Source organism: Ovis canadensis, chromosome 1 (assembly GCF_042477335.2).
Source record: "Ovis canadensis isolate MfBH-ARS-UI-01 breed Bighorn chromosome 1, ARS-UI_OviCan_v2, whole genome shotgun sequence".
NCBI lineage: Eukaryota > Metazoa > Chordata > Mammalia > Artiodactyla > Bovidae > Ovis > Ovis canadensis.
In genome coordinates this window covers 52,800,859-52,826,463 of record NC_091245.1, presented here as the reverse complement: position 1 = coordinate 52,826,463, position 25,605 = coordinate 52,800,859, and the positions used below count along the sequence as shown (strand labels likewise).

Genomic DNA, 25,605 nt, shown 5'->3' with positions numbered 1-25,605 from the left:
ACAAATAGTGCTATCAAATATGTTTCCCTTCAACATTTTAAATTTATACAAGTGATTTTATGACATTCTGTTGAACTTCATGTCACTATTTTTGAACTTACATACTTGGGCCTTTTAGATTTTATTAAAATAAAATTCTGTCCACTCTAAAAGATAATGCTTATTGCTCAGAATTAGAGAAATGTGCTATACCAGTGACTTTCCTTTTTCCCTCAGAGTCTTAGGGGAATGGCTCCAAGGAGGTTCTGGTGCAGAGAATGGAGAGTAGGTGTAGTGAGCCAAGTAGATGGAGCTCTAGCTTTCCTAGTTAGATTCAACTAGAGCAGGTGTTTTTGTTTTATTTTACAAATTAAACTTCTGAGACAATTTGAAGAAATAGCTCAGGACTTAGAACTTTTAAAAATTACTCAATTATTTATAATCTTTTTTGGACCATCCAGTTCCGTGAATAAAACTTATCTTAATTGTGGTGGCTTAATAACAAAGGAAAGGAGAGGGGGGAGATTTTGAATATGCAGTAATGAAGAAACAATGTACAGAGATGTTTTAAACAACATACCAATAAGCTTTTCCTCCACTGGTTATCCACATCTTCTGACCATTAATAATATACTCATCTCCTTTCTTTTCTGCTTTGGTTTTTATACCAGCTACATCAGAGCCTGCTACAGGTTCTGTTACACAACAGGCCTTGAATATATGGAAAAAAGGAAATAAATAAATGTTAATTATTAAATTATGAACATTTAGAACCAGAAATGTATCTTATTTTTTGTCAATAATTTTAAATATTTTAAAATATGTAAAAATAAAATGTTCTTACAGAATCAAACTCTTTAAGTGTAAAAACATTTAATATGTAATTTAAAATGAGATGTAGGATACGAATTATCATTGTTCAGTTGCTAAGTCATGTCCAACTCTTTGCAACCCCGTGAACTGCAGCACACTAGGTTTCCCTGTCCTTCACTATGAAGAATACCAATAATCTATGTCAAAAATTAAAATGTTAGGTATCTTCAACCAAGTTAAATTCAATTTCACATCATTCATTCAAACATGTACTGAGTAGTATCTACTATTTACCAGATTATAAAAGAGGAGATTAAAATATCTTGTCTTCAAAATTTTTACAATATAACAGTAGAGATGAATACTATAGAATACTATACTGTAATGACATATCTAACTATTATAGTCGTACATAAAGGGCTTAAAAAACTAGGTTTAGTTTTAGGGTGTCCAGAAAGTTTCCAGAGGTGATGCTTAAATTAAGTCTCAAAAAATGAAAAGGAATACTTAAAGGATAATCAGATTCTATAACATGTATACAGATTCTATAGCATATAAAGGAATGGTAGAAAATTAATCTGGGAAGAAAGGAGGGGAACAGATGACAAAAAACACTTTTATTACACTAAGTTACAATTTTATCTGGTAGAAAGAACAGGAGCTTATTAAGGCTCTTCAACAGAGGTGTGACAAGATGTAAACAGTAATGGATAAAGGGATAAGTTCAGTTCAGTTCAGTCACTCAGTTGTGTCTGACTCTTTGCCACCCCATGGACTGCAAAACACCAGGCCTCACCACCCATCACCAACTCCTGGAATCTACTCAAACCCATGTCCAATGAGTCAGTGATGCCATCCAACCATCTCTTCCTCTGTCGTCGCCTTCTCCTCCTACCTTCAATCTTTCCCAGCATCAGGGTCTTTCCAAATAAGTCAGCTCTTCGTATCAAATGGCCAAAGTATTGGAGTTTCAGCTTCAGCATCAGTCCTTCCAATGAATATTCAGGACTGATCTCCTCTAGGATGGACTGGTTGGATCTCCTTGCAGTCCAAGGGACTCTCAAGAGTCTTGTCCAACACCACAGTTCAAAAGCATCAATTCTTCAGCACTCAGCTTTCTTTATACGCCAACTCTCACATCCATACATGACTACTAGAAAAACGAGAGCCTTGACTAGACGGACCTTAGTCGGCAAAGTAATGTCTCTGCTTTTGAATATGCTATCTACGTTGGTCATAACTTTTCTTTCAAGGAGTAAGCGTGTTTTAATTTCATGGCTGCAGTCACCATCTGCAGTGATTTCGGAGCCCCAAAAAAGAAAGTCTGACACTGTTTCCACTGTTTCCCCATCTATTTCCCATGAAGTGATGGGACTGGATGTCCATTAAGTAGGTAATGCTATATCTAACCATCTCATCCTCCATCACTCCCTTCTCCTTTCTTTCAGTCTTTCCCAGGATCTGGGTCTTTTCCAGTTAGTCAGCTTTTAGAATCAGGAAGCCAAAGCATTGGAACTCCAGCTTAAGCATCAGGCTTTCCAATGTATATTCAAGGCTGATTTCCTTTAGTACTGACTGGTTTGATCTCCCTGTAGTCCAAAGGACTCCTAAGAGTCTTCTCTAGCAACACAATTCAAAGGCATCAATGAATTTATTATTTTTTTTTATCAATTATTTCAGTCTAGCCAAAAATAATGTCTAAGAGATAAGTCCATGTAGGAAGGTAAAGGTCAGATCTAAACATAAATCATACAGATCATAGCATTAGCACTGTTGATTTATATAAAACACTCTTGACTTAAATTGTCAAACCAGTCTCCCCACTGGTGTTAAGGTTTGGTATACTCACTGAATAGCCTATTAAGTCTCCAGTTCCGGGCTTTACCTCTCCCCTGACCTTTACCCTCTTACATGGATTTATCTATTAGACATTCTTCTGGGTAATAAATACCTTAAACAAAATGTATCTCAAACAAAATAATTTTCTGTCCACTCTTCAGAACTACTTCTCGTCTAGATTATCTAAAAGTGGCACTAGTGGTAAAGAATTCACTGGCCAATGCAAGAGATGCTAAAGATGTGGGTTCAATCCCTGGGTTGGGAAGATCCCCTGGAGTAGGGAATGGCAACTCACTCCAGTATTCTTGCTTGGAAAATCGCATGGACAGAGGAGCCTGGAGGCTATAATCTGCTGCTGCTGCTGCTAAGCCGCTTCAATTGTGTCCGACTCTGTGTGACCCCATAGATGGCAGCCCACCAGGTTCCCCCGTCCCTGGGATTCTCCAGGCAAGAACAACTGGAGTGGGTTGCCATTTCCTTCTCCAGTGCATGAAAGTGAAAAGTGAAAGTGAAGTCGCTCAGTCGTGTCCGACTCTTAGCGACCCCATGGACTGCAGCCCACCAGGTTCCTCCATCCATGGGATTGTCCAGGCAAGAGTACTGGAGTGGGATGCCATTGCCTTCTCCGAGGCTATAATCTGTGGGGTCACAACAAGTCAGACGTGACTGACCATGGTATCTAAAATAAGAGTGATGAAACCATTCTACTCTGTACTTATCATACCATGTTAGAGTACTATATGTAACTCTATGATATTTTGAGTCAACTTTAAAAAGGTGATGGGACTTTATTGGAACAAAGGATGAGAAAACTGGCTCTAATTAGCTTAGAAAAGATAAGATTCACATGACAGCCATAATGAAATAGCTGAAGGGTTATATAAACAAGGGAAAGAATTTGACTTGATAGGCGAAACCTACTATGAAATTATTCAAACTTACTGAACACCTATTATGGTATCAGGTGGTGAAATGATAAAAAGAAATGACACAATCCTTTTCCTCAGGAGCACATAATCTAGAAAAGCGTTCTAATGGTCAGAGATACTCCCAAATGCAGCTGCTTCAGGAGCCTGTGACTCCCAGACAGGAAAACATGAGCTAGATGGTCTTTTCACAGATATGTGATAGAGCAAATTCAGATGACACATAAAGTTAACTAGATTACTCTCCTACTTGGAGATTCAAAGATGTTTTCAGCATCATAACAACAACAAAAAAGTATTACACAAATGAATTGTTCAGAAAAAATAACACTTTAAAATACGAAAATTTTAAGTATTGATAACTTTGGAAATTTTTTCCTTAAAATGTGCTATTAGACATTTCTCTGGTTTATAATGTATAGTTTTTAAAGAGCTTATGAAGTGTATGGGTTTGTGTTTCTATACAAAATGGATGGTTTTTGTCTTATTTGATTGCCAAGGAGAAATTTTATATTTTTTTCGGCAGAAGCTACTATTGCTTCCATTGCAACTTGTCTTCATTCAGCTCAGTTGCTCAGTCATGTCTGACTCTTTGCGAAACCATGAATCGCAGCACGCCAGGCCTCCCTGTCCATCACCAAATCCCAGAATTCACCCAGACTCACGTCCATCGAGTCAGTGATGCCATCCAGCCATCTCATCCTCTGTCGTCCCCTTCTCCTCCTGCCCACAATCCCTCCCAGCATCAGAGTCTTTGCCAATGAGTCAAGTCTTCACATGAGGTGGCCAAAGTACTGGAGTTTCAGCTTTAGCATCATTCTTCCAAGGAAATCCCAGGGCTGATCTCCTTCAGAATGGACTGGTTGGATCTCCTTGCAGTCCAAGGGACTCTCAAGAGTCTTCTCCAACACCACAGTTCAAAAGCATCAATTCTCTGGTGCTCAGCTTTCTTCACAGTCCAACTCTCACATCCATACGTGACCACAGGAAAAACCATAGCCTCGACCAGACGGACCTTAGTTCGCAAGTATTGCCTCTGCTTTTGAATATGCTATCTAGGGTGGTCATAACTTTTCTTCCAAGGAGTAAGAGTCTTTTAATGTCATGGCTGCAGTCACCATCTGCAGTGATTTAGGAGACCAAAAAGATAAAGTCTGACACTGTTTCCATTGTTTCCCCATCTATTTTTCATGAAGTGATGGGACCAGATGCCATGATCTTCGTTTTCTGAATGTTGAGCTTTAAGCCAACTTTTTCCCTCTCCTCTTTCACTTTCATCAAGAGGCTTTTTAGCTCCTTTTCACTTTCTGCCATAAGGGTGGTGTCATCTGCATATCTGAGGTGATTGATATTTCTCCCTGCAATCTTGATTCCAGCTTGTGTTTCTTCCAGTCCAGCATTTCTCATGATGTACTCTGCATAGAAGTGAAATAAGCAGGGTGACAATATACAGCCTTGACGTACTCCTTTTCCTATTTGGAACCAGTCTGTTGTTCCATGTCCAGTTCTATCTGTTGCTTCCTGACCTGCATACAGATTTCTCAAGAGGCAGGTTAGGTGGTCTGGTAGGTATTCCCATCTCTTTCAGAATTCTCCACAGTTTATTGCGATCTACACAGTCAAAGGCTTTGGCATAGTCAATAAAGCTTAAATAGATGTTTTTCTAGAACTCTCTTGCTTTTTCCATGATCCAGTGGATGTTGGCAATTTGATCTCTGGTTCCTCTGCCTTTTCTAAAACCAGCTTGAACATCAGGAAGTTCATGGTTCACGTATTGCTGAAGCCTGGCTTGGAGAGTTTTGAGCATTACTTTACTAGCATGTGAGATGAGTGCAATTGTGCAGTAGTTTGAGAATTGCCTTTCTTTGGGATTGGAATGAACAGTGACCTTTTCCAGTCCTGCGGCCACTGCTGAGTTTTCCAAACTTGCTGGCATATTGAGTGCAGCACTTTCACAGCATCATCTTTCAGGATTTGAAATAGCTCAACTGGAATTCCATCACCTCCACTTGCTTTGTTCCTAGTGATGCTTTCTAAGGCCCACTTGACTTCACATTCCAAGATGTCTGGTTCTAGATGAGTGATCACACCATCGTGATTATATGGGTTGTGAAGATCTTTTTTGTACAATTCTTCTGTGTATTCTTGCTACCTGTTCTTAATATTTTCTGCTTCTGTTAGGTCCAGACCATTTCTGTCCTTTATAGAGCCCATCTTTGCATGAAATGGTCCCTTGGTATCTCTAATTTTCTTGAAGAGATCTCTAGTCTTTCCCATTCTGTTATTTTCCTCTATTTCTTTGCATTGATTGCTGAAGAAGGCTTTCTTAACTCTTCTGGCTATTCTTTGGAACTCTGCATTCAGATGCTTATATCTTTCCTTTTCTCCTTTGTTTTTCACTTCTCTTCTTTTCACAGCTATTTGTAAGGCCTCCCCAGACAGCCATTTTGCTGTTTTGCATTTCTTTTCCATGGGGATGGTCTTGATCCCTGTCTCCTGTACAATGTCATGAACCTCCATCCATCGTTCATCAGGCACTCTATCTATCAGATCCAGGCCCTTAAATCTATTTCTCACTTCCACTGTATAATCATAAGGGATTTGATTTATGTCATACCTGAATGGTCTAGTGCTTTTCCCTACTTTCTTCAACTTAAGTCTGAATTTGGTAATAAGGAGTTCAAAATCTGAGCCACAGTCAGCTCCTGGTCTTGTTTTTGTTGACTGTATAGAGGTTCTCCATCTTTGGCTGCAAAGAATATAATCAATCTGATTTCAGTGTTGACCATCTGGTGACGTCCATGTGTAGAGTCTTCTCTTGTGTTGTTGGAAGAGGGTGTTTGGAACCAAAGCAAAAACAATACCTAGTTGTGGATGTGACTGGTGATAGAAGCAAGGTCCTATGCTGTAAAGGGCAATATTGCATAGGAACCTGCAATGTCAGTCCATGAATCAAGGCAAATTGGAAGTGGTCAAACAACAGATGGCAAGGGTGACGTCGACATTCTAGGAATCAGCGAACTAAAATGGACTGGAATGGGTGAATTTAACTCAGATGACCATTATATCTACTACTGCAGGCAGGAATCCCTCAGAAGAAACGGAATAGACATCATGGTCAACAAAAGAGTCCGAAATGCAGAACTTGGATACAGTCTCAAAAACGACAGAATGATCTCTGTTTGTTTCCAAGGCAAACCATTCAATGTCACAGTTATCCAAGTCTATGCCCCAACCAGTAACGCTGAAGAAGCTGAATTTGAACGGTTCTATGAAGACCTACAAGACCTTTTAGAACTAACACCCAAAAACGATGTCCTTTTCATTACAGGGGACTGGAATGCAAAAGTAGGAAGTCAAGAAACACCTGGAATAACAGGCAGATTTGGCCTTGAAATGCAGAATGAAGCAGGGCGAAGACTAATAGAGTTTTACCAAGAAAATGTCTTCATTACCACACTGTAATTCAAGAAAATTAGTATTTATTTTTATATAAATATATTAAAGTAGTATTCTTATTATTATAAATATTAAAAGATTAATTGTCTTAAAAGATATTAATTTAGTATTCTTAAGGATATTAATATTCTTCAATAGTAGGAGAATATATTACAATAATATTCTTTTATTCATAACTATTTATTTATGAATAATTTATTTTGCATAATTGTATAAATCCTATGATACAATAATACAAATATAATAATACAATTTGGGTAAGGATCTGAGGGTCTACCAGTGTTGTGAGCAGGAGCCCAGTTTTATTCACTGTTTTATTCTAAGTCCACCTGGTACACAGTATTCACAAATTTAGAAGAATGAGAATAACATTATAAACTTATTAGTGATGATGCTACCACCTTATTTTTGTAGATTTTACTAAGGAATTTTGCATTGTTCTCTATTAAATTACTAACTTGTTTGGTCTTACACTCTAAGGGGACTGGAGGTAGTTTACATATTACATGTTGTTTTTTTTTTTAAATCACAGTGAAGTAAAAGTAAACTAGAAGAATAATATACTATAACACATGCTTTGAAGTTCAGATAATTACTAACAGAGGACTATAAAACTGGCTCTATGCTTCCTACTTACCAAAACAAAAAATTCTATCTGTAAGTGTAAACTGGCATATAGCAAGGAATTCAGATATTAAGTGAATGGATGGATGAATGAATGGCAGTTAAAGAGAAACAAAGTTTCCTCTGGTATTAGCTATGAAAGAAATTTCTCTATTATATTGCAAAAGGGACACTATGTGAAGATATTCTTATAAAAACATAAGTACTTTATCTTACTGTATGCTTCTAAGCTGTTATATGCCCTATTTTCAGAAGAGATTTTGAAGCTAAGTAACTATATAAGATCCTACTGCTACTACATTGCTTGAAGATAGGTCTTGGGACCTCAACTTTAGCATTGTTTCAGTTACATTTCAGCTATTAATACTTCCCAGTTCCACTGGAAATGCATGCTTTTATGACAAGAGTTTTCTTTACCACTGTTAGGATTTTTCAGACACTTCAAAGTTCTTAGACCATGTTTGGACAAATAAGTTTACTGAAGGTCTTGCCTATGACAAGCTTGTTCTAACAGTCTAATACTTGTTTCTAGCCATCTAATATTGTATATATTTTAGGTATATGCTGTTTAAAAAATTTCACCCAATTTTTAAAAAAGAAATAGGTTTCTTATTATTTATATATATATATATATATATATATATACACACAATAATGCAGTTAGTTTGATTTTTGGAAAACTTTTCTGTACTAAGTGGTATTGAAAAATAATTATACAGCTCCTTGCTCTGTGATAACCTAGAGGGGTGGGATGGAGGGAATAGGAGGAAGGTCTAAGAGGAGGGGATATATGTGTTGAGTACATATAGCTGATACACTTCATTATACAGCAGAAACTATAAACACTGTAAAGAAATTATACTCCAATAAAAAAATAATTATAGTGTTACCCTTATTTATTTCTGTTCTCATATCCTCAAAAAGAGTATAACTGATCACACGATCTGGCAAGAGATTAAGTCTTACAAATATGTACTAACCCTGTAAAGTTAAGCCCAAAGACTTATCTTTTTCTGTATAAATTTTTACCATGACATTATTTTTAAAAGCAACAATCTAAGGAATTTAAATATTCAATAATATGGACTAGTGAAATAATTTATAGTATATCAATTAGATAGTATATTATGTAGTAAAAAATATCACAGTATTTAAAAAGTAGAGCATAAAAGTGCTTATTATATTAAAAAGGATATAAAACTGCACATATGACCATAACCGTGAAAAATACATCTGTATGTATTAAAAAATCAAATAGAATATACAGTAATACAGTAAGACAGTTATACCAGTTAACTTCATATCTGAGGGATTACAGACATTTTTGTTCTTCATATCTTTCTAAATCTTCTATACGATTTTCATAATCAGGAAAAATTTTAAATATTAATTTCTAGAAAGTTTTAAAAAACAATAATACTATAATTTTATAAACATTATTGGGCATTAACTGAAACAGTATAAATTAAGCAATACTTTGAATTAATATACCTATTGATTATTTTCATGTTCACCCTTGGCTTTATATTTGAGTATATCAATTGCACTAGATACATATTTGAGTATATATTATGAGCTAGAAGGGGGAAAATGTACAGCAAACCATTATTAATTCAGAGATCGCAATATTTTAGTGACTAGAATGAGTATATTTTTACATATATTAAAGATATGAATAACAAACAAAACTGTCAAAGGAATGTTTAAAATATTTAAACTGCTTTTATAAGACTTTACTATTTTAGAAATACCTATTTATAACTAATAAGATAATTACAAATACTCTTATCAGTACATTAAGTTCTTCTAACCATCTCTCTATGCTACAATTTTTTAGCTTGTTTCTAACATTTTATACATTACAAGAAAAGAACATGGATGTTTCACACAATTCTTAGATAATATTGAAATTTAGCCTTCTAAGAAACTTTCATTTGTTGAAACAAATTGACAATTAAGTAGGAAATACATATAAATGTCTTTTATTAGTTTGCCTGAAATTTAGGCCCTGAAATAAACTTAAAATATTTTCAAATGTTACTTTCTATTCTTTCAGACTGATTCTCACAAGTAGCTCAAAACTAATAACCATTTACTATGTTTCAGTATCACAATCAGACCCTAGACTGAAATCTGTTTCACTAATACCCAAAAGAAAGAAAAAATCCTTATGTAAAGTCACTTTCAAAATAAAAACTCAGTATGCATGTGTGTAAAATGTATGAAAATATCTTTTAAAAAATCCAATTTAAAAATTAGAGTAAATCTCAGAAAATTAAATAAAATCTATAACTCTTCTCCTGAAGTCACTCAGTCATTCAACAGTTACCTTGTCAGTCATATTAATTTCTTATTAGTTCAATAAACTATTAGTTCAAACACCTAGAATTATATATTCGATCTGAACTTCCTGACACACAACTACTCAGTTCGAGAGCTCCAGAGTGCTCCATTAAGTAGATATTTCTTGCCTGGAAATAAGTTAGAGGATTCTTATGATACTTTTCTGGCATCCTAGAAACATCATAAGTAGGTTTCTTTTTTCTGGAAACAGGCAAGAGAATAATTTTATGAAACTTTTTGGCATCCCAGAAACACTACTGTACCTAAATATGTTGCTTTTGTCTTAACATGTTACATAGCCCAATGTATATATACAGACTGAAAAGGAAAAAGAGCACGCTTATTCCTTTCTTCTTCTATTTTTATTCCTTTCTTAAATGTGAAATAAAGTAGCTGCTGCATATACTCACACACATTAATGGCTCCTCAGTCATTCTCCCCAAATATTTCTTTTGTTGTTGATCATTTCCAGCAATAATAACAGGCATTTGCTGTCAACCAAAGGGAAGTGACATTAAAAAAGCAAGATATTTTAAAATTAGGTATGTCAATTCTTTCTTTATTTCTGGCCTCGCTGCACAGCTTGTGGGGTTTTAGTTTCCCAACCAGTGACTAAAGGCCCTCGGAGCAGTGAAAACTCAGAGTTGAAACCACTGGACTTCCAGGGAAATCCTAGTAAATTCAAATATAACACTATAATTCAAAACAAGACAACTATTTTTCCCCAAGTGTAAGCCCAAAGAAATGGCCTTTATTCTGCCTCTAAGTCAGAGAGCTAACACCACAAGGATATAAATCTGTTAATCCAAGTATGCACATACAACTAAGTTATATAGGACTTGTTCGTAATGTAACATGTAAACATCTACTGTAGTAAAATGCACAGATAAATAATTAAATTTATAATAAATGACATGGTACATATGATCAGGTCTCCTAAGACTTATTCACTAAACTTCAGCATTCCCAGCAGTGGCAGCAAGTCATCCCTATCCTTCTCCTGAATGACCTTATCTAAGAATTGCCACTGAAGCCACAGCCAAGTGTACAGTTTCCCCACAAGGACAGGCAGGACTCTCAGTACTAAACACAACAGGGTCAGAACAATCAACTCATGAAGTAAAAATCCAGGCTTCACCGCAGAACCTTGTGGGTTTGTTTGTTCGTTTGTTTTTTTAGAAGAAAACTGTGTTCTGCCAACTAACCTAACCTAGCAGGATTTTTTCATTAACCACAGCTCAGTTAGCCAATTAATTTTCTAAATAACTTACCCCTAGAGAATTTGCTTCAATAGCAGTCTGAACCCCTGTACATCCATAAGCCAATTCTTCACTAATTAAACAGCTATCAAAACTTCCAAGTCCAAGACCTCCTACGATATCAAAATGTTTTAAGAGCCCACTGTAATACATAGCATATCTCAACAGAAATAAAGGCAAATTATTTAAATGACTTGCAATATAACAATTAGGTTAACTTAATCTTAAAAGCAAATTTACAAATACAATATCTATAACACAATAAATTAAAAGATTTTGGGCCAGTACAGTAACAAAGTATACTTTGCTATATAAAGCTAAAATTAGTTTTAAAATTTCAAAAAGCTCTCTTACTATTTGTAATGTGGACCTGTCTTCCTGCTTCACCTTGATTTTGTAAAAATTTGATTCAACTTTGCTAAAAGTTTGACCCTTTGAGGAAAGGAGTGAAAGGAAGTCTCAATTAAATGTAGAATTGAAAGTAGAATTTAAAAGCAACAACTCAACCAACCTAGACAGGGAATTAACAAGGATTAAGTTAACATTGTGATTTAATCACTAGGTCGACTGGGATTTTTAGCCTGCCAGGCTCCTCTGTCCATGGCATTCTCCAGGCAAGAATAATTGAGTGGGTTGCATTTCCTTCTCCAGGGATGTTCCTGACCCAGGGATTGAACTTCAGTCTCCAGCATTGCAGGCAGATTCTTTACCATCTGAGCTATCAAGGAAACCCCACTTTGGAACCAGTTATAAAGAAGGAAGAATGCCTCTGATTGTTGAGTACAAGGCTTCTAAAAGCTGGCAAACATTGAAGTCTATACAGGGGCTGCTGCTGGTAAGTCGCTTCAATGGTGTCTGACTCTGTGCGACCCCACAGACGCAGTCCACCAGGCTCCGCCGTCCCTGGGATTCTCCAGGCAAGAACACTGGAGTGGGTTGCCATTTCCTTCTCCAATGCATGAAAGTGAAAAGTGAAAGTGAAGTTGCTCAGTCGTGTCCGACTCTTCGCAACCCCATGGACTGCAGCCTATCTGGCTCCTCTGTCCAAGGGATTTTCCACGCAAGAGTACTGGAGTGGGGTGCCATTGCCTTCTCCACTATACAGGGGCACATAGGTACAAAACCATTTAATGGTGACAAATATTTGAAAGAATGACTGAACAGAGTTTTAGAGTTTTCTTGTTCATATGCATGCTAGGATTAAAAATGTAAAGAAAGCTTACCACAACTTTCTGGAATGCGTGTATTCATTAAACCAAGCTCCCAGGCTCTTTTAATTAATGGGACAGGGTACTGAAAGAAATATAATAATAATAGAGAAAAAAGTTATATTTAAAATCTACTTATATTTAAAATCTTGTAAAATTTGTCAAAGACTTTCACTCCTAAAAGTGCATATACCTACCTTGCCGGTTTTATCATATTCTGCAGCAACTGGAATTATTTCCTCCCTGGCAAATTTACGAGCAGTGGCTTGAAATTCTTTCTGTTGTTCAGTGAATTCTAAGGGAAAGTTATTTTTAAAATATTTAAATAGAACAATGAGTTGAGAAAATGAAGTCAGTATGTGCTGCTGCTGCTAAGGTGCTTCAGTCGTGTCTGACTCTGTGCAACCCCATAGACGGCAGCCCACCAGGCTCCGCCGTCCCTAGGATTCTCCAGGCAAGAACACTGGAGTGGGTTGCCACTTCCTTCTTCAAAGCATGAAAGTGCAAAGTGAAAGTGAAGTCACTCAGTCATGTCTGACCCTTAGCGCCCCCATGGACTGCAGCCTACCAGGTTCCTCCATCCATGGGATTTTCCAGGCAAGAATATAGGAGTAGGGTGCCATTGCCTTCTCTGAGTCAGTATGTAGATATTTATAATTATAATGGAGAATTTCACCTTTGATAGCCAGAAAGTTACAGTGCAATGTGCTTTCAGACTACTCAAGATTTCACTGTACCATATAATTAAATCTATGTCAATATTAATGCCAAAAAGGTAGGTAAGATTTCTCGCTTTTACAAATGAGTAACAGATACAAACAAGTTTTTCTCTTCCCAGTATTAAAGTAAAAACAATTTTTCTTATTCTTAACTCTGAAGCAGAATCATCATATGTTTACTAATACTGAAATGAAACTAATATGCAAGACATATCCTGACCTCAAGAATCAATCTATTAGGGAGGTAAGACATGACAAGTGACCATACACCAATTAAACTTGTACAAAATATCATAAGAATACCATAACTTCAATTTTACTCCTCCTTTAAACTCAGATAACTTAAGTTTACAAAGGAGCCCAAAGCAACTGACAAAAGTGGTGGGAAGGATTCTTAAATTAATGAAAGAAATAGGGTGGCTGGACTAAGCACAGAAGCCAATTACTACTGATTTTTTTCAATTCTGCACTAACATGCAGTTTTATTATAGTTGCATCCAACATTAAAGGATAGGTAAAATTTAAGAGCGATATATGATGTTTTGGGCAAGAAGAATGAAAGAAAAGACAGAAAGGTAAGAATGAAAAATAAGAATGTTTAGGACTATAGCAATAATTTGTATAGGGATGTGTGAAATGAAATATAAAAGACATTAGAAATTTGATATTCAATAGCCTAAAATCAAATCTCTCATTTTACAGATAAAATCCAGAGTTCCAGAGAATATCAAGAAGAGAAAAGAAAGCCTTCTTAACTGAACAATGAAAAGTAGAGAAAAACAATAAAATAGGAAAGACTAGAGATCTCTTCAAGAAAACTGGATATATATCAAGGGAACATTTCATGCAAGGATGAGCATGATAAAGGACAAAAATGGTAAAGACCTAACAGAAGCAGAAGAGGTGGTAAGAATACACAGAAGAACTATACCAGAAAGGTCTTAATGACCCACATAACCACAATGGGGTGGTCACTCACCTAGAGTCAGATATCCTGGAGTGTGAAGTCAAGCAGGCCTTAGGGAGCATTACCACCAACAAAGCTAGTTGAGGTGATGGAATTCCAGCTGAGCTATTTCAAATTCTAAAAACTGATGCTGTTAAAGTGCTGCACTCAATATGTCAACAACATTTGGAAAATTCAGCAGTGGCCACAGGACTGGAAAAGGTCAGTTTTCATTCCAATCCCAAAGAAGGGCAATGTTCAAACTACTGTACAATTGCATTCATTCTGCATCCTAGTAAGGTTATGCTCAAAATCCTTCAAGCTAGGCTTCAGCAGTACATGAACTGAGAACTTCCAGATATTCAAGCTGGATTTAGAAAAAGCAGAGGAACCAGAGATCAAAGTGCCAACATTTGTTGGATCATAGAGAAAGCAAGGGAATACCAAAAAATATCGACTTCTGCTTCATTGACTACACAAACATCTTTGACTGTGTAGATCACAACACACTGTGGAAAATTCTTAAAGAGATAGGAATAGCAAACTACCTTACCTGTCTCCTGAGAAACCTGTATGCAGGTCAAGAAGCAATAATTAATACCTAACATGGAAGAATGAGCTGGTTCCAAATTGAGAAAGGAGTATATCAAGGCTATATATTGTCACTGTGTTTATTTCACTTATATGCAGGGTACATCATGTGGAATACTGGACTGAAATACTGGCTGGATGAATCCTAAATTGTAATCAAGATCACCGGATATGCAACAACCACAGATATGCAAATGATACCACTCTAATGGTAGAAAGTGAAGAGGAACTAAACAGTCTCTTGATGAGGGTGAAAGAGGACAGTGAAAAAGCTAGTTTAAAATTCAGCATTCAAAAAATGAAGATCATGGCATCCAGTCCCATCACTTAGTGGCAAATAGAAGGGGGAAAAGTAGAAGCAGTAAGAGATTTTTTTTTTCCCCCTTGGATTCCACTGCTGACGGTGACTATAGCCATGAAATTAAAAGATGCTTGCTCCTTGGAGCAAGGCTTCCCTGGTGGCTCAGATGGTAAAGCATCTGCCTACAATGTGGGAGACCCAGGTTTGATCCCTGGGTCAGGAAGATCCTCTGGAGAAAGAAATGGCAACCCACTCCAGTACTCTTGCCTGGAAAATCCCATGGGTGGAGGAGCCTGGCAGGCTACAGTCTATGGGGTTGCAAAGACAGTACTGAGTGACTTCACTTTCTTTCTTTCTGCTCCTTGGGAAGGAAAGCTATGACAAACCTAGGCAGCATATTAAAAAGCAAAGACACTACTTTGCCCAACAAAGGTCCATCTAGTCAAAGCTATGGTTTTTCCAGTAGTCATGTACGGATGTGAGAGTTGGACCATACAGAAGGCTGAGTGATGGGGAATTGGTGCTTTTGAATCATGCTGGAGAAAATTCTTGAACAGTCCCTTGGAGAGCAAGGAGATCAAGCCAGTCGGTCCTAAAGGAAATCAGCCCTGAATGCTCATGGACGGACTGATGCTGAAGATTCAGTACTTTGGCCACTTGATGCAAAGAGCTGATTCATTGGGAAAGACCTGGATGCTGGGAGAGATTGAAGGCAAAAGAAGAGTACAGCAGAGGATGAAATGGTTAGGTAGCATTACCAACTCAATGCACAGGAATTTGAGCAAACTCTGGGAGCCAGTGAAGGACAGGGAAGCCTGGCGTCCTGCAGTCCATAGGGTCAAAAACAGTCAGACACAACTTAGCGACTGCACAACAACAACATATCAAGATTATGAGTGGTAAAGGGGTAGGGAAGGCTAGGATCTATTATGTATTGTTTGAGAACATACTTTGATCCCATCACTATATGCTAGGATTTCACCTATGTCATATAATTTAATCTTCAAATAAACCTTGTCTTACAGATAGGTGCAACTGGTCACAGGTGTTATCACTATTCCTTTACTTGATCTCCACAATCTCCCTCTGAAACACTTATATCTATCTCATCCTCTGTCACTCACCAAATCGCCACAGATTTCTACTACTAGTCTCTTACTACTGGGTATGAATCTGTATGTGACAAACTGAAACTAAATAGCAATGATACCAAACCTATGTTAATATCTCAATAAAAAAATAAGAAGATACAGTGTCCCAAACTGCTATCCTCACACTGACGTGAAATTTTCACTTAAATCTGTTGAAAAAACTTTATATGGATGCTGACAATCTTAAAAAATAAAAACTGAAAATGTTAACCCTAGGGAGTTTTGAGTTTGTTATTTCTTTCAGGGTATGACTTCATTATCTCAGCTGCCTTTTAACTTTTTTCTGAAACCAGGTGAATTGAGAAAATGGGTTTTTAAACTAGAGAAACAGTAATACTTCTGAAGCAAAAAGCACTCTAGGGGGCAAAGGATACTGGAAAAAAGTGTTATTATTTCATATTCTTTGCCTGGTCTTCATTTTCGAAAGAAAAGGGGAAGGCAAATGTTATTCTGTTTTCCCCCAACACCACATGGCTCCCCAATCCCAAGACTAAGAACCACATTTAGCAACAAACTGCTGTTCCATATATGATGGCCAAACTAGACTCTGGCTTATTAGTAGAACCTAGCAATGTGTATCTAATAATGTTTAAGAAATATTTGTTGCATGCTTTTCTAAGTTGAAGACTATTCACATGAAACAGTCAATTTGTTATTTATGAAGAAAGATATTAAGAAGAGGTGGCAAGAATACACAGAAGAACTGTACGAAAAAGATCTTCAGGACCCAGATAATCATGATGATGTGATCACTAATCTAGAGCCAGACATCTTGGAATGTGAAGTCAAGTGGGCCTTAGAAAGCATCACTAGGAACAAAGCTAGTGGAGGTGATGGAATTCCAGTGGAGCTGTTTCAAATCCTGAAAGATGATGCTGTGAAAGTGCTGCACTCAATATGCCAGCAAGTTTGCAAAACTCAGCAGTGGCCACAGGACTGGAAAAGTCACTTTTCATTCCAACCCCAAAGAAAGGCAATGCCAAAGAATGCTCAAACTACCGCACAATTGCACTCATCTCACACACTAGTAATGCTCAAAATTCTCCAAACCAGGCTTCAGCAGTACGTGAACCATGAATTTCCAGATGTTCAAGATGGTTTTAGAAAAGGCAGAGGAACCAGAGATCAAATTACCAACATCAGCTGGATCATGGAAAATGCAAGAGAGTTCCAGAAAAGCATCTATTTCTGCTTTACTGACTATGCCAAAGCCTTTGACTCTGTGGATCACAATAAACTGGAAATTTCTGAAAGAGATAGGAATACCAGACCCCCTACCTGCCTCTTGAGAAACCTATATACAGGTCAAGAAGCAACAGTTAGAACTGGACATGGAACAACAGACTGGTTCTAAATAGGAAAAGGAGTACATCAAGGGTGTATATTGTCACCCTGCTTATTTAACTTATATGCAGAGTACATCATGAGAAACGCTGGGCAAACGCTGGGTTGGAAGAAGCACAAACTGGAATGAAGACTGCTGAGAGAAATATCAATAACCTCAAATATGCAGATGACACCACCCTTATGGCAGAATGTAAAGAGGAACTAAAAAGCCTCTTGATGAAAGTGAAAGAGACGGAAAAAGGCCTAAAGCTCAACATTCAGAAAACGAAGATCATGGCATCTGGCCCCATCACTTCATGGCAGATAGATGGGGAAACAGTGTCAGACTTAATTTGGGTGCCTCCAAAATTACTGCAGATGGTGATTGCAGCCATGAAATTAAAAGACGCTTACTCCTTGGAAGGAAGGTTATAACCAACCTAGACAGCATATTGAAAAGCAGAGATACTACTTTGCCAATAAAGGTATGTCTAGTCAAGGCTATGGTTTTTCCAGTGATCATGTATGGATGTGAGAGTTGGACTGTGAAGAAAGCTGAGTGCCGAAGAATTGATGCTTTTGAACTGTGGTGTTGGAGAAGACTCGAGAGTCCCTTTCACTGCAAGGAGATCCAACCAGTCTATCCTAAAGGAGATCAGTCCTGGATGTTCATTGGAAGGACTGATGCTGAAGCTGAAACTCCGATACTTTGGCCACCTCATGTGAAGAGTTGACTCACTGGAAAAGACCCCAATCCTGGGAGGGATTAGGGGCAGGAGGATGCTGGGAGCCAGCATGAGGAATTCCACCTGTGACAAGGTCATGCGGCAGAGCCCTGATGGCAAGGCTAATCAGACCTCAGGTTTCCCCCCTGGAATTTCCGGAGCATCTACTCCCCCCATAATAAGAATCTGCCTGCTTTTCCACTCTTCCGATATTCTCTGGGAAAAATCTAATCAGGGCTTTAGTCTTCTGCATTTGAAAGGGATGTTTCAGCTTAAACCCCCTCTGATAACTCTCTAGCTTGCCTAACAGGTTCCCCAGGACCTCTTACAGCTTGTGAGTTGCTTACAGCCCCCCAACCAAGAGAGGCACAAAGCTTAAAGCATCTTAACGATATAGAGCCTTTTCTAAAGAGCTAAAAATTATATTGGTGATGGGTTTTCACTGCTGACTCAATGATTGCCGCCAGGCCTCCATATTCTTTATCTTTTAGGCACCTGGGAGGATGTTAATCCATGTAATCGGGATGTAGAAAAAGATATATAATAGTTTTGATGTTAGCAACACCAGACTTTTGAGTTAATTACTTTTCTTTTGTTATAAATCACTGTACTCCCTTTACTTGTTATAAATTGCTGTATCTTTGCTATGTAAGAATGTAACTTTCTTTAGTGCTTTCTGAGAGTGGCACCGGACTTTGGGAAGATCAACACAAGTAAGTCTTCTAGTTAACAAACCCTTATCAGAAAAAAGGCTGTAAAATGTTAATTGGCCCTTTTTGGCCAGAAGATGATGTAAATCACCTAAGACTTGTGTATACAATTAGGTATGCAGAGAGAAAAGCCTGGTTTTGATAAAAGTCTGGACTGCTAACGCTGCATAACTTTGTGTTACCCATTGATCTCCATGTATTATCAAAAGTATAAAAAGCCTTCTGAACAACAAAGCATGGACCAGTTTCTCAGACTAGTCTCTCGGCCTAGTTTCTTGGGAATCTGGCTCCCCTCGTGTCTCTCTCTCTTTTTCTCCCTGTCCCTCCCTCTCCTCTTTACTCTAATTTCAGGCTGAATTCCCATCTGGAGCGGGGTGGCTCACCAAGTCTACTTACTTGTCCTGGCTTTTAAGACCCACGTGAAAGAGAGCCTAAGGCAGGGCACCCTTCTATATTCAAGTGGGCACTGGTAGCCCAACGTAGATGGTGCAAGCTCCTTGTCTGGAACTTTATTGGCCTTCCCTGTAAGCCAAGTTATTCAGCCTTGTTTCTCCACTTAATTTTCCTACTACACTATTTCTTCCTAATCTAATCTTACATTAATAAATAAATAATTTTTCCTCGCCAACGCCATCCCCACTTCGAATTCCCTGGATCCACCAGGGCTGGGCCCTGGCAAGTGGCGCCTGAACAGGCTCTTCGAAGGTAGGTTCTTCTGAGCAAAAGCTCCCCCTGGAGCACTCTCTGTTGCTCCCCCCGGAGTGATTTAATCACTCCCCCTGGAGTACTTTCGGTTGCTCCCCCAGTGTTGAGTGTTTGGGATGGCTAGTACCCCACTCAGGGTGCTGCAGACCCCCCTGTAGGATAGACAGGGTGAGTAGGAGTGGGAAGTGTTGAAGGGTTTAAGAGAAACCTGGTTTTCTAGAGGTTGAAAGAAACCTCCTTTCTTCGGGTTAAAAACCCCCCTTGGCTAAGGTAAAACCTTTTTGTCAAGGCAGACTTTTCTATAAGACTTAATTTTCTGACATGGGTAACAGTGAATCAAAAGAAAGACAGCTTTTTATAGGAGTAATCTTGCAGTTGCTAACTAAATGAGGAATTAAAGTTAAGAAATCCAATATCATTCATTTTTTTCATTTGTACAAGAACAGTGTCCTTGGTTTCCAGAAGAGGGCACTGTTAACTTAGATACTTGGGAGAGTGTAGGGAAACAATTAAAAATTTACCATGCTGAACATGGCTCAGAAAATGTGCCTACTGACACCTTTTCCTTATGGAATATAATTAGGGATGCTCTAGACCCTGCCCCTGAATCTGAAAAAGTACATCTTAAAGAGGAAAGTGCAGAGAAAAAGGTATCTTTCGAAGAGGAGAGTGAGGAAAAGGAGGCTATACCTAGCTATCGGCAGTTGAATGAAATGTTAGCTGCAATGACTGCCCAGGAAAAGGTAAAAGATAGAGATGAGAAAAAAGACCAGTTTTCAGATGAGGAAGATTTGGAAGAGGAAGTAACTCAAGATCATTCTGATGAGGATTGGCCTTTATTAAATAAAGATGCTCCAAGGAGTTTAAGAGAAACTTCTCTAATTAGATCACCTGCTCCAAGGAGTTTAAGAGAAACTTCTCCAATTAGATCATCTGCTCCAAGGAGTTTAAGAGAAACTTCCCCAACCAGACCACCTGCTCCCAGGAACTCAAGAGAAATTTCCTCAATTAAGCCTTCTGCTTCCAGAGGCTCAAGAGAAATGTCCCCTATCACGTCATACGCCTCTAGGAGCTTAAGGCAGACATCCCCAGATAAAACATCCATAAGATCTAAACACCAAACAGATAAAAAATCCCCAAAGTATGAAGAAAGTGACATAGGACACCCCTTGCCCCCCTCCTCCCTGTAAGGGTGAGGGGTCTCCACTAGAAGTTCCCCGAAGAAGGGTTTTCTCTAGCCCCGATGATGAATTTGACCCCCACCTTGAGGCTTGTCTCCCCATAATATTTGATAGAAGTGGTGGGGGAGGAGCCCCCCACTGGGAACCCATTCCAATGAAAATGATAAGAACTCAAACAGGCTTGTGCTTTGTATGGGCCTAAAGCCCCGTACACTGTATCATTGGTAGAGGCTTTAGCAGGGAAAATGGATGACACCCCATGACTGGAAGACAGTCGCTAAAGCTTGTCTGTCTGGAGGGCAATATGTACTTTGGAGAGCTGAATATGAAGATCTTGCCCCAAAACAGGCTGATGCTAATCAAAGATACGGCCCAAGATACATTGTAAAAAAGTATGTTGGCAGGGACTAATGATTTTGGAACACTTAGAGATCAGATGGGATTAGACAGAAACACTCTAAACCAAGTAACCGCCTGCGCCCTCGGGGCTTGGCGCTTGTTACCTGAAGGGAAAAAGAATCAACCTCTTCCTTCCCAAATGTTAAACAAAAACCAGAAGAGCCATATGATGACTTTATATCAAGACTTGCAGAGGCAGTCCACAGAGTAATTTCCAATACTGAGGCAGCTGGAATACTGATAAAACACTGGCATTTGAAAATGCTAATTCTACCTGCCAGGCTATTCTACGTCCTATTAAAAAAAAAGCTGGGCAAATAATAGATTATATCAGGCAATGTACAGATGTAGGACCAGCAATGATGCAGGGCATTGCCATAGCTGCAGCCATAAAAGGAAATTCTTATCAGCAGGCAGTACAGGCCTTTTTACAAACAGGAATAACCTGTCAAAGAGTCATTCCAGTGGTCCAGGCCAGAATATTGGTTTATTCAAGGCCTGCTTCTCTTGCGGACGGGAAGGGCACTTTATGCGCGCTTGTCCCCAAAAAGCAGCCGGTTCTTCTCTGCCGAATTCTTCCTCCCCAGCTGTGTCTGCTAATCTCCCTAGGTCTCTCTGCCCTCGTTGTCAAAAAGGATATCATTGGGCAAAAGAATGTAGGTCACAATTCCATAGAAATGGAGCTTTTCTGGGCCCTAACCAGCAGTCGGGAAACGGATTGAGGGGCCAGCCCCAGGCCCCGACAACAATTGGGGCAGCTTCACTGAACCCATTCATTCCCTTCGTCCCGTCGCAGAACTCATCAGAGCAACCCCAGGCAGCGCAGGACTGGGCCTCAGTTCCACCACCTCAACAATATTAACACCAGATAGCCCCACTATAAAAATCCCTGCAGGAGTTAAAGGCCCATTACCAACAGGTTTAGTGGGAATTATATTAGGCAGAAATTCCATAGCTATGCAAGGTCTCACAATTATCCCTGGAGTAGTTGACTCAGATTATACAGGAGAAATCCAGATAATGATTTCACCCTCAACTAAATTCCAAATTCATCAGGGACAAAGAATAGCACAGCTTTTGCTTTTGCCTTACTGCGCTGCCATAGGGCACATAGCTACTCAGAGTGAAAGGCAGGAGAAAGGATTTGGGTCTAGCGATACGGTTTTTTGGATAACAGAAATTACTCAGAAACGTCCTATGAAAACTATCCTGATTAATGGCAAGTCTATTGCGGGGTTATTAGACACAGGAGCAGATGTTTCTTGCATTTCAGGAAAAGACTGGCCCAGCTCCTGGCCCACACATACTACTGAAAATAACTTGGTGGGGATAAGAAGAGCCCCCACAGTAGCCAAAAGTGCAAAAATTATAGATTGGCAATTTGAGGATACCTGTGGAACTTTCCAATCTTATGTCATTCCTTCCCTCCCCTTTATCCTGTGGGGAAGGGACGTGCTATCTCAAATGGGAGTGTTACTTTTTAGCCCTGATGATAAAGTAACCTCTCAGATGCTGCAAATGGGCTATGATCCATCAAAAGGATTAGGTAAATAGCAGACAGCCCTCCAATAGCCCCTGGAACACTCCTATTTTTGTCATTCAGAAAAAATTTGGTAAATGGCGACTTTTACAGGATTTGAGAGCAATTAATGCCACCATGGAGGACATGGGGGCTTTACAACCTGGGCTCCCTTCCCCAGTAGCCATTCCAGAGGGGTATAACATAATTGTGATTGATTTACAAGATTGTGTTTTTACCATTCCTTTAAATGCTGAGGATCTTAAAGATACAGAGCCTTTTCTAAAGAGCTAAAAATCATATCGGTGACGGGTTTTCACTGTTGACTCAATGATTGCCGCCAGGCCTCCATATTCTTTATCTTTTAGGCACCTGGGAGGATGTTAATCCATGTAATCGGGATGTAGAAAAAGATATATAGTAGTTTTGATGTTAGCAACACCAGACTTTTGAGTTAATTACTTTTCTTTTGTTATAAATCACTGTACTCCTTTTACTTGTTACAAATTGCTGTATCTTTGCTATGTAAGAATGTAACTTTCTTTAGTGCTTTCTGAGAGTGGCACCGGACTTTGGGAAGATCAACACAAGTAAGTCTTCTAGTTAACAAACCCTCATCAGAAAAAAGGCTGTAAAATGTTAATTGGCCCTTTTTGGCCAGAAGATGATGTAAATCACCTAAGACTTGTGTATACAATTAGGTATGCAGAGAGAAAAGCCTGGTTTTGATAAAAGTCTGGACTGCTAACGCTGCATAACTTTGTGTTACCCATTGATCTCCATGTATTATCAAAAGTATAAAGAACCTTCTGAACAATAAAGGATGGACCAGTTTCTTAGACTAGTCTCTCGGCCTAGTTTCTTGGGAATCTGGCTCCCCCCGTGTCTCTTTCTCTTTTTCTCCCTCTCCCTCTCTAACGCTGCATAACTTTGTGTTACCCATTGATCTCCATGTATTATCAAAAGTATAAAGAACCTTCTGAACAATAAAGGATGGACCAGTTTCTTAGACTAGTCTCTCGGCCTAGTTTCTTGGGAATCTGGCTCCCCCCGTGTCTCTTTCTCTTTTTCTCCCTCTCCCTCCCTCTACTCTTTACTCTAATTTCAGGCTGAATTCCCATCTGGAGCGGAGTGGCTCACCAAGTTGACTTACTTTTCCTGGCTTTTAAGACCCACGAGAAAGGGAGCCTAAGGTGGGGCACCCTTCTATATTCAAGTGGGCGCTGGTGGCCCAACGTAGATGGTGCAAGCTCCTTGTCTGGAACTTTACTGGCCTTCCCTGTAAGCCAAGTTATTCAGCCTTGTTTCTCCACTTAATTTTCCTACTACACTATTTCTTCCTAATCAAATCTTATATTAATAAATAAATAATTTTTCCTCGCCAACGCCATCCCCACTTCGAATTCCCTGGATCCACCGGGGCTGGACCCCAGCAGGAGGAGAAGAGGATGGCAGTGGAAGAGATGGCTGGATGGCATCACCGACTCGATGGACATGAGTCTGAGTGAACTCCAGGAGTTGGTGATGGACAGGGAGGCCTGGTGTGCTGTGATTCATGGGGTCGCAAAGAGTCGGACATGACTGAGCAACTGAACTGAACTTATCTACTTAAAAATGGCAGGAATATATATACATGCTGCTAAGACAGATGTATGTATAGGGTACTATAGCTTGAAGAAGAAAATAAGATCAGAAAGGATGGGTGTGACTAACAGTGAACAATCTACAAGTGGTGACAGACATTACTAAATTTGTTTACAAACATATTCCAGATAATTACATATAAAAAGTCGCATATATGGACTTCTCTGTTGATCCAATAGTTAAGACTCCAGCTTCCACTGCAGGGAATACAGGTGTAATCCCTGGTCAGGGAACTAAGGTCCCATATGCCATGTGGCAGCCAATAATAAATAAATAATGAAATAGAAAGTCTTTTTTAAAAAGTTTCATATATATATAACAAATACAAGTTTAAAATCAAAACACAAAACAAAATATATACCAAAACTAAGTCCTGATCCTGGCTCACATTGTACCACAGTTTTTGTATGTTGTGATCTCCAGCCAAAACGAGAAAGACTTCTCAGTACCTGTAAAGAGTAATTTTATTACAACAAATTTGGGAATTTAAACATCAGTCAAGTAGAATACTGATAAGTATTTACAAGTAAACAGAGCAACTTGTTTGACCATATTCAGGAAAACAGTTTAAGTCATTACTTAAATGCCTTCAACCATAATTTGATTTTTGTATTAAGTCAATTATCAGATGTTTTAACACCTATCATAAAGGAATTTTTTTAAAAAAATGCAATGCAAATAAAACTAATCAGTAGCTTTGTACTACTAAAATGGAATATTTCCAAGACAAGTAAGAGTCAGAGATAGTAGTAGACTTAGAACCACTGTTCCAGAAATCTCACCTTCAAGCACCAGAACACCTTGTAACTGGGGAATTGCAATAGGGGGCAAAAATGAATAGTATCACTCTACATTCAAGAGTTGCCTCATTTATCAACTTTGGTTCCCTGTCCCTGGTAGACTCCCAAGAATGTCTCTGGGAATCTTCCCCTTGAAGAACTCCATTTTGTAAGATTTCTCACTTGAACAAAACAAATTAGCCTGAAAGCATGCTATATATTTTCTGCTGTTGTCTGTAAGTATTCTTAGAATGTTCTGAGCCAAGGGTCAGCACACTATGGTACCCCCCAGTTTTATAAATAAAATTCTGTTGGAACACAGTCAGACCACATTGTCTATTGCTGCTATCACAGCAGAGCTGGGAAACCACATGGTCCACAAAGCCAAAAATATTTACTCTCTTTACAAAAAAGTTTCCTAACCCTATTTTAAACCATTACTCAACTATTTGTCTTAAT

At 38.6% G+C, this 25,605-nt stretch overlaps 1 protein-coding gene across 2 annotated transcripts in view; it reads right to left on the bottom strand.

Annotated features, from left to right (window-relative positions):
* Positions 1 to 25,605, bottom strand: part of LOC138442768 (medium-chain specific acyl-CoA dehydrogenase, mitochondrial-like) — an 88,360-nt gene that overhangs the window by 24,487 nt on the left and 38,268 nt on the right. Inside the window, exons 2-7 of one of the 2 annotated variants that reach the window (XM_069594824.2) lie at positions 24,729 to 24,816; positions 12,648 to 12,745; positions 12,466 to 12,535; positions 11,255 to 11,355; positions 10,394 to 10,474; positions 560 to 690 (exon numbers count right to left, since the gene is read on the bottom strand). In XM_069594824.2, coding sequence (XP_069450925.1) covers positions 560 to 690; positions 10,394 to 10,474; positions 11,255 to 11,355; positions 12,466 to 12,535; positions 12,648 to 12,745; positions 24,729 to 24,816 — 569 coding nt within the window. The remainder of the gene's footprint in view (positions 1 to 559; positions 691 to 10,393; positions 10,475 to 11,254; positions 11,356 to 12,465; positions 12,536 to 12,647; positions 12,746 to 24,728; positions 24,817 to 25,605) is intronic. The other variant, XM_069594817.1, reaches the window with a different exon arrangement.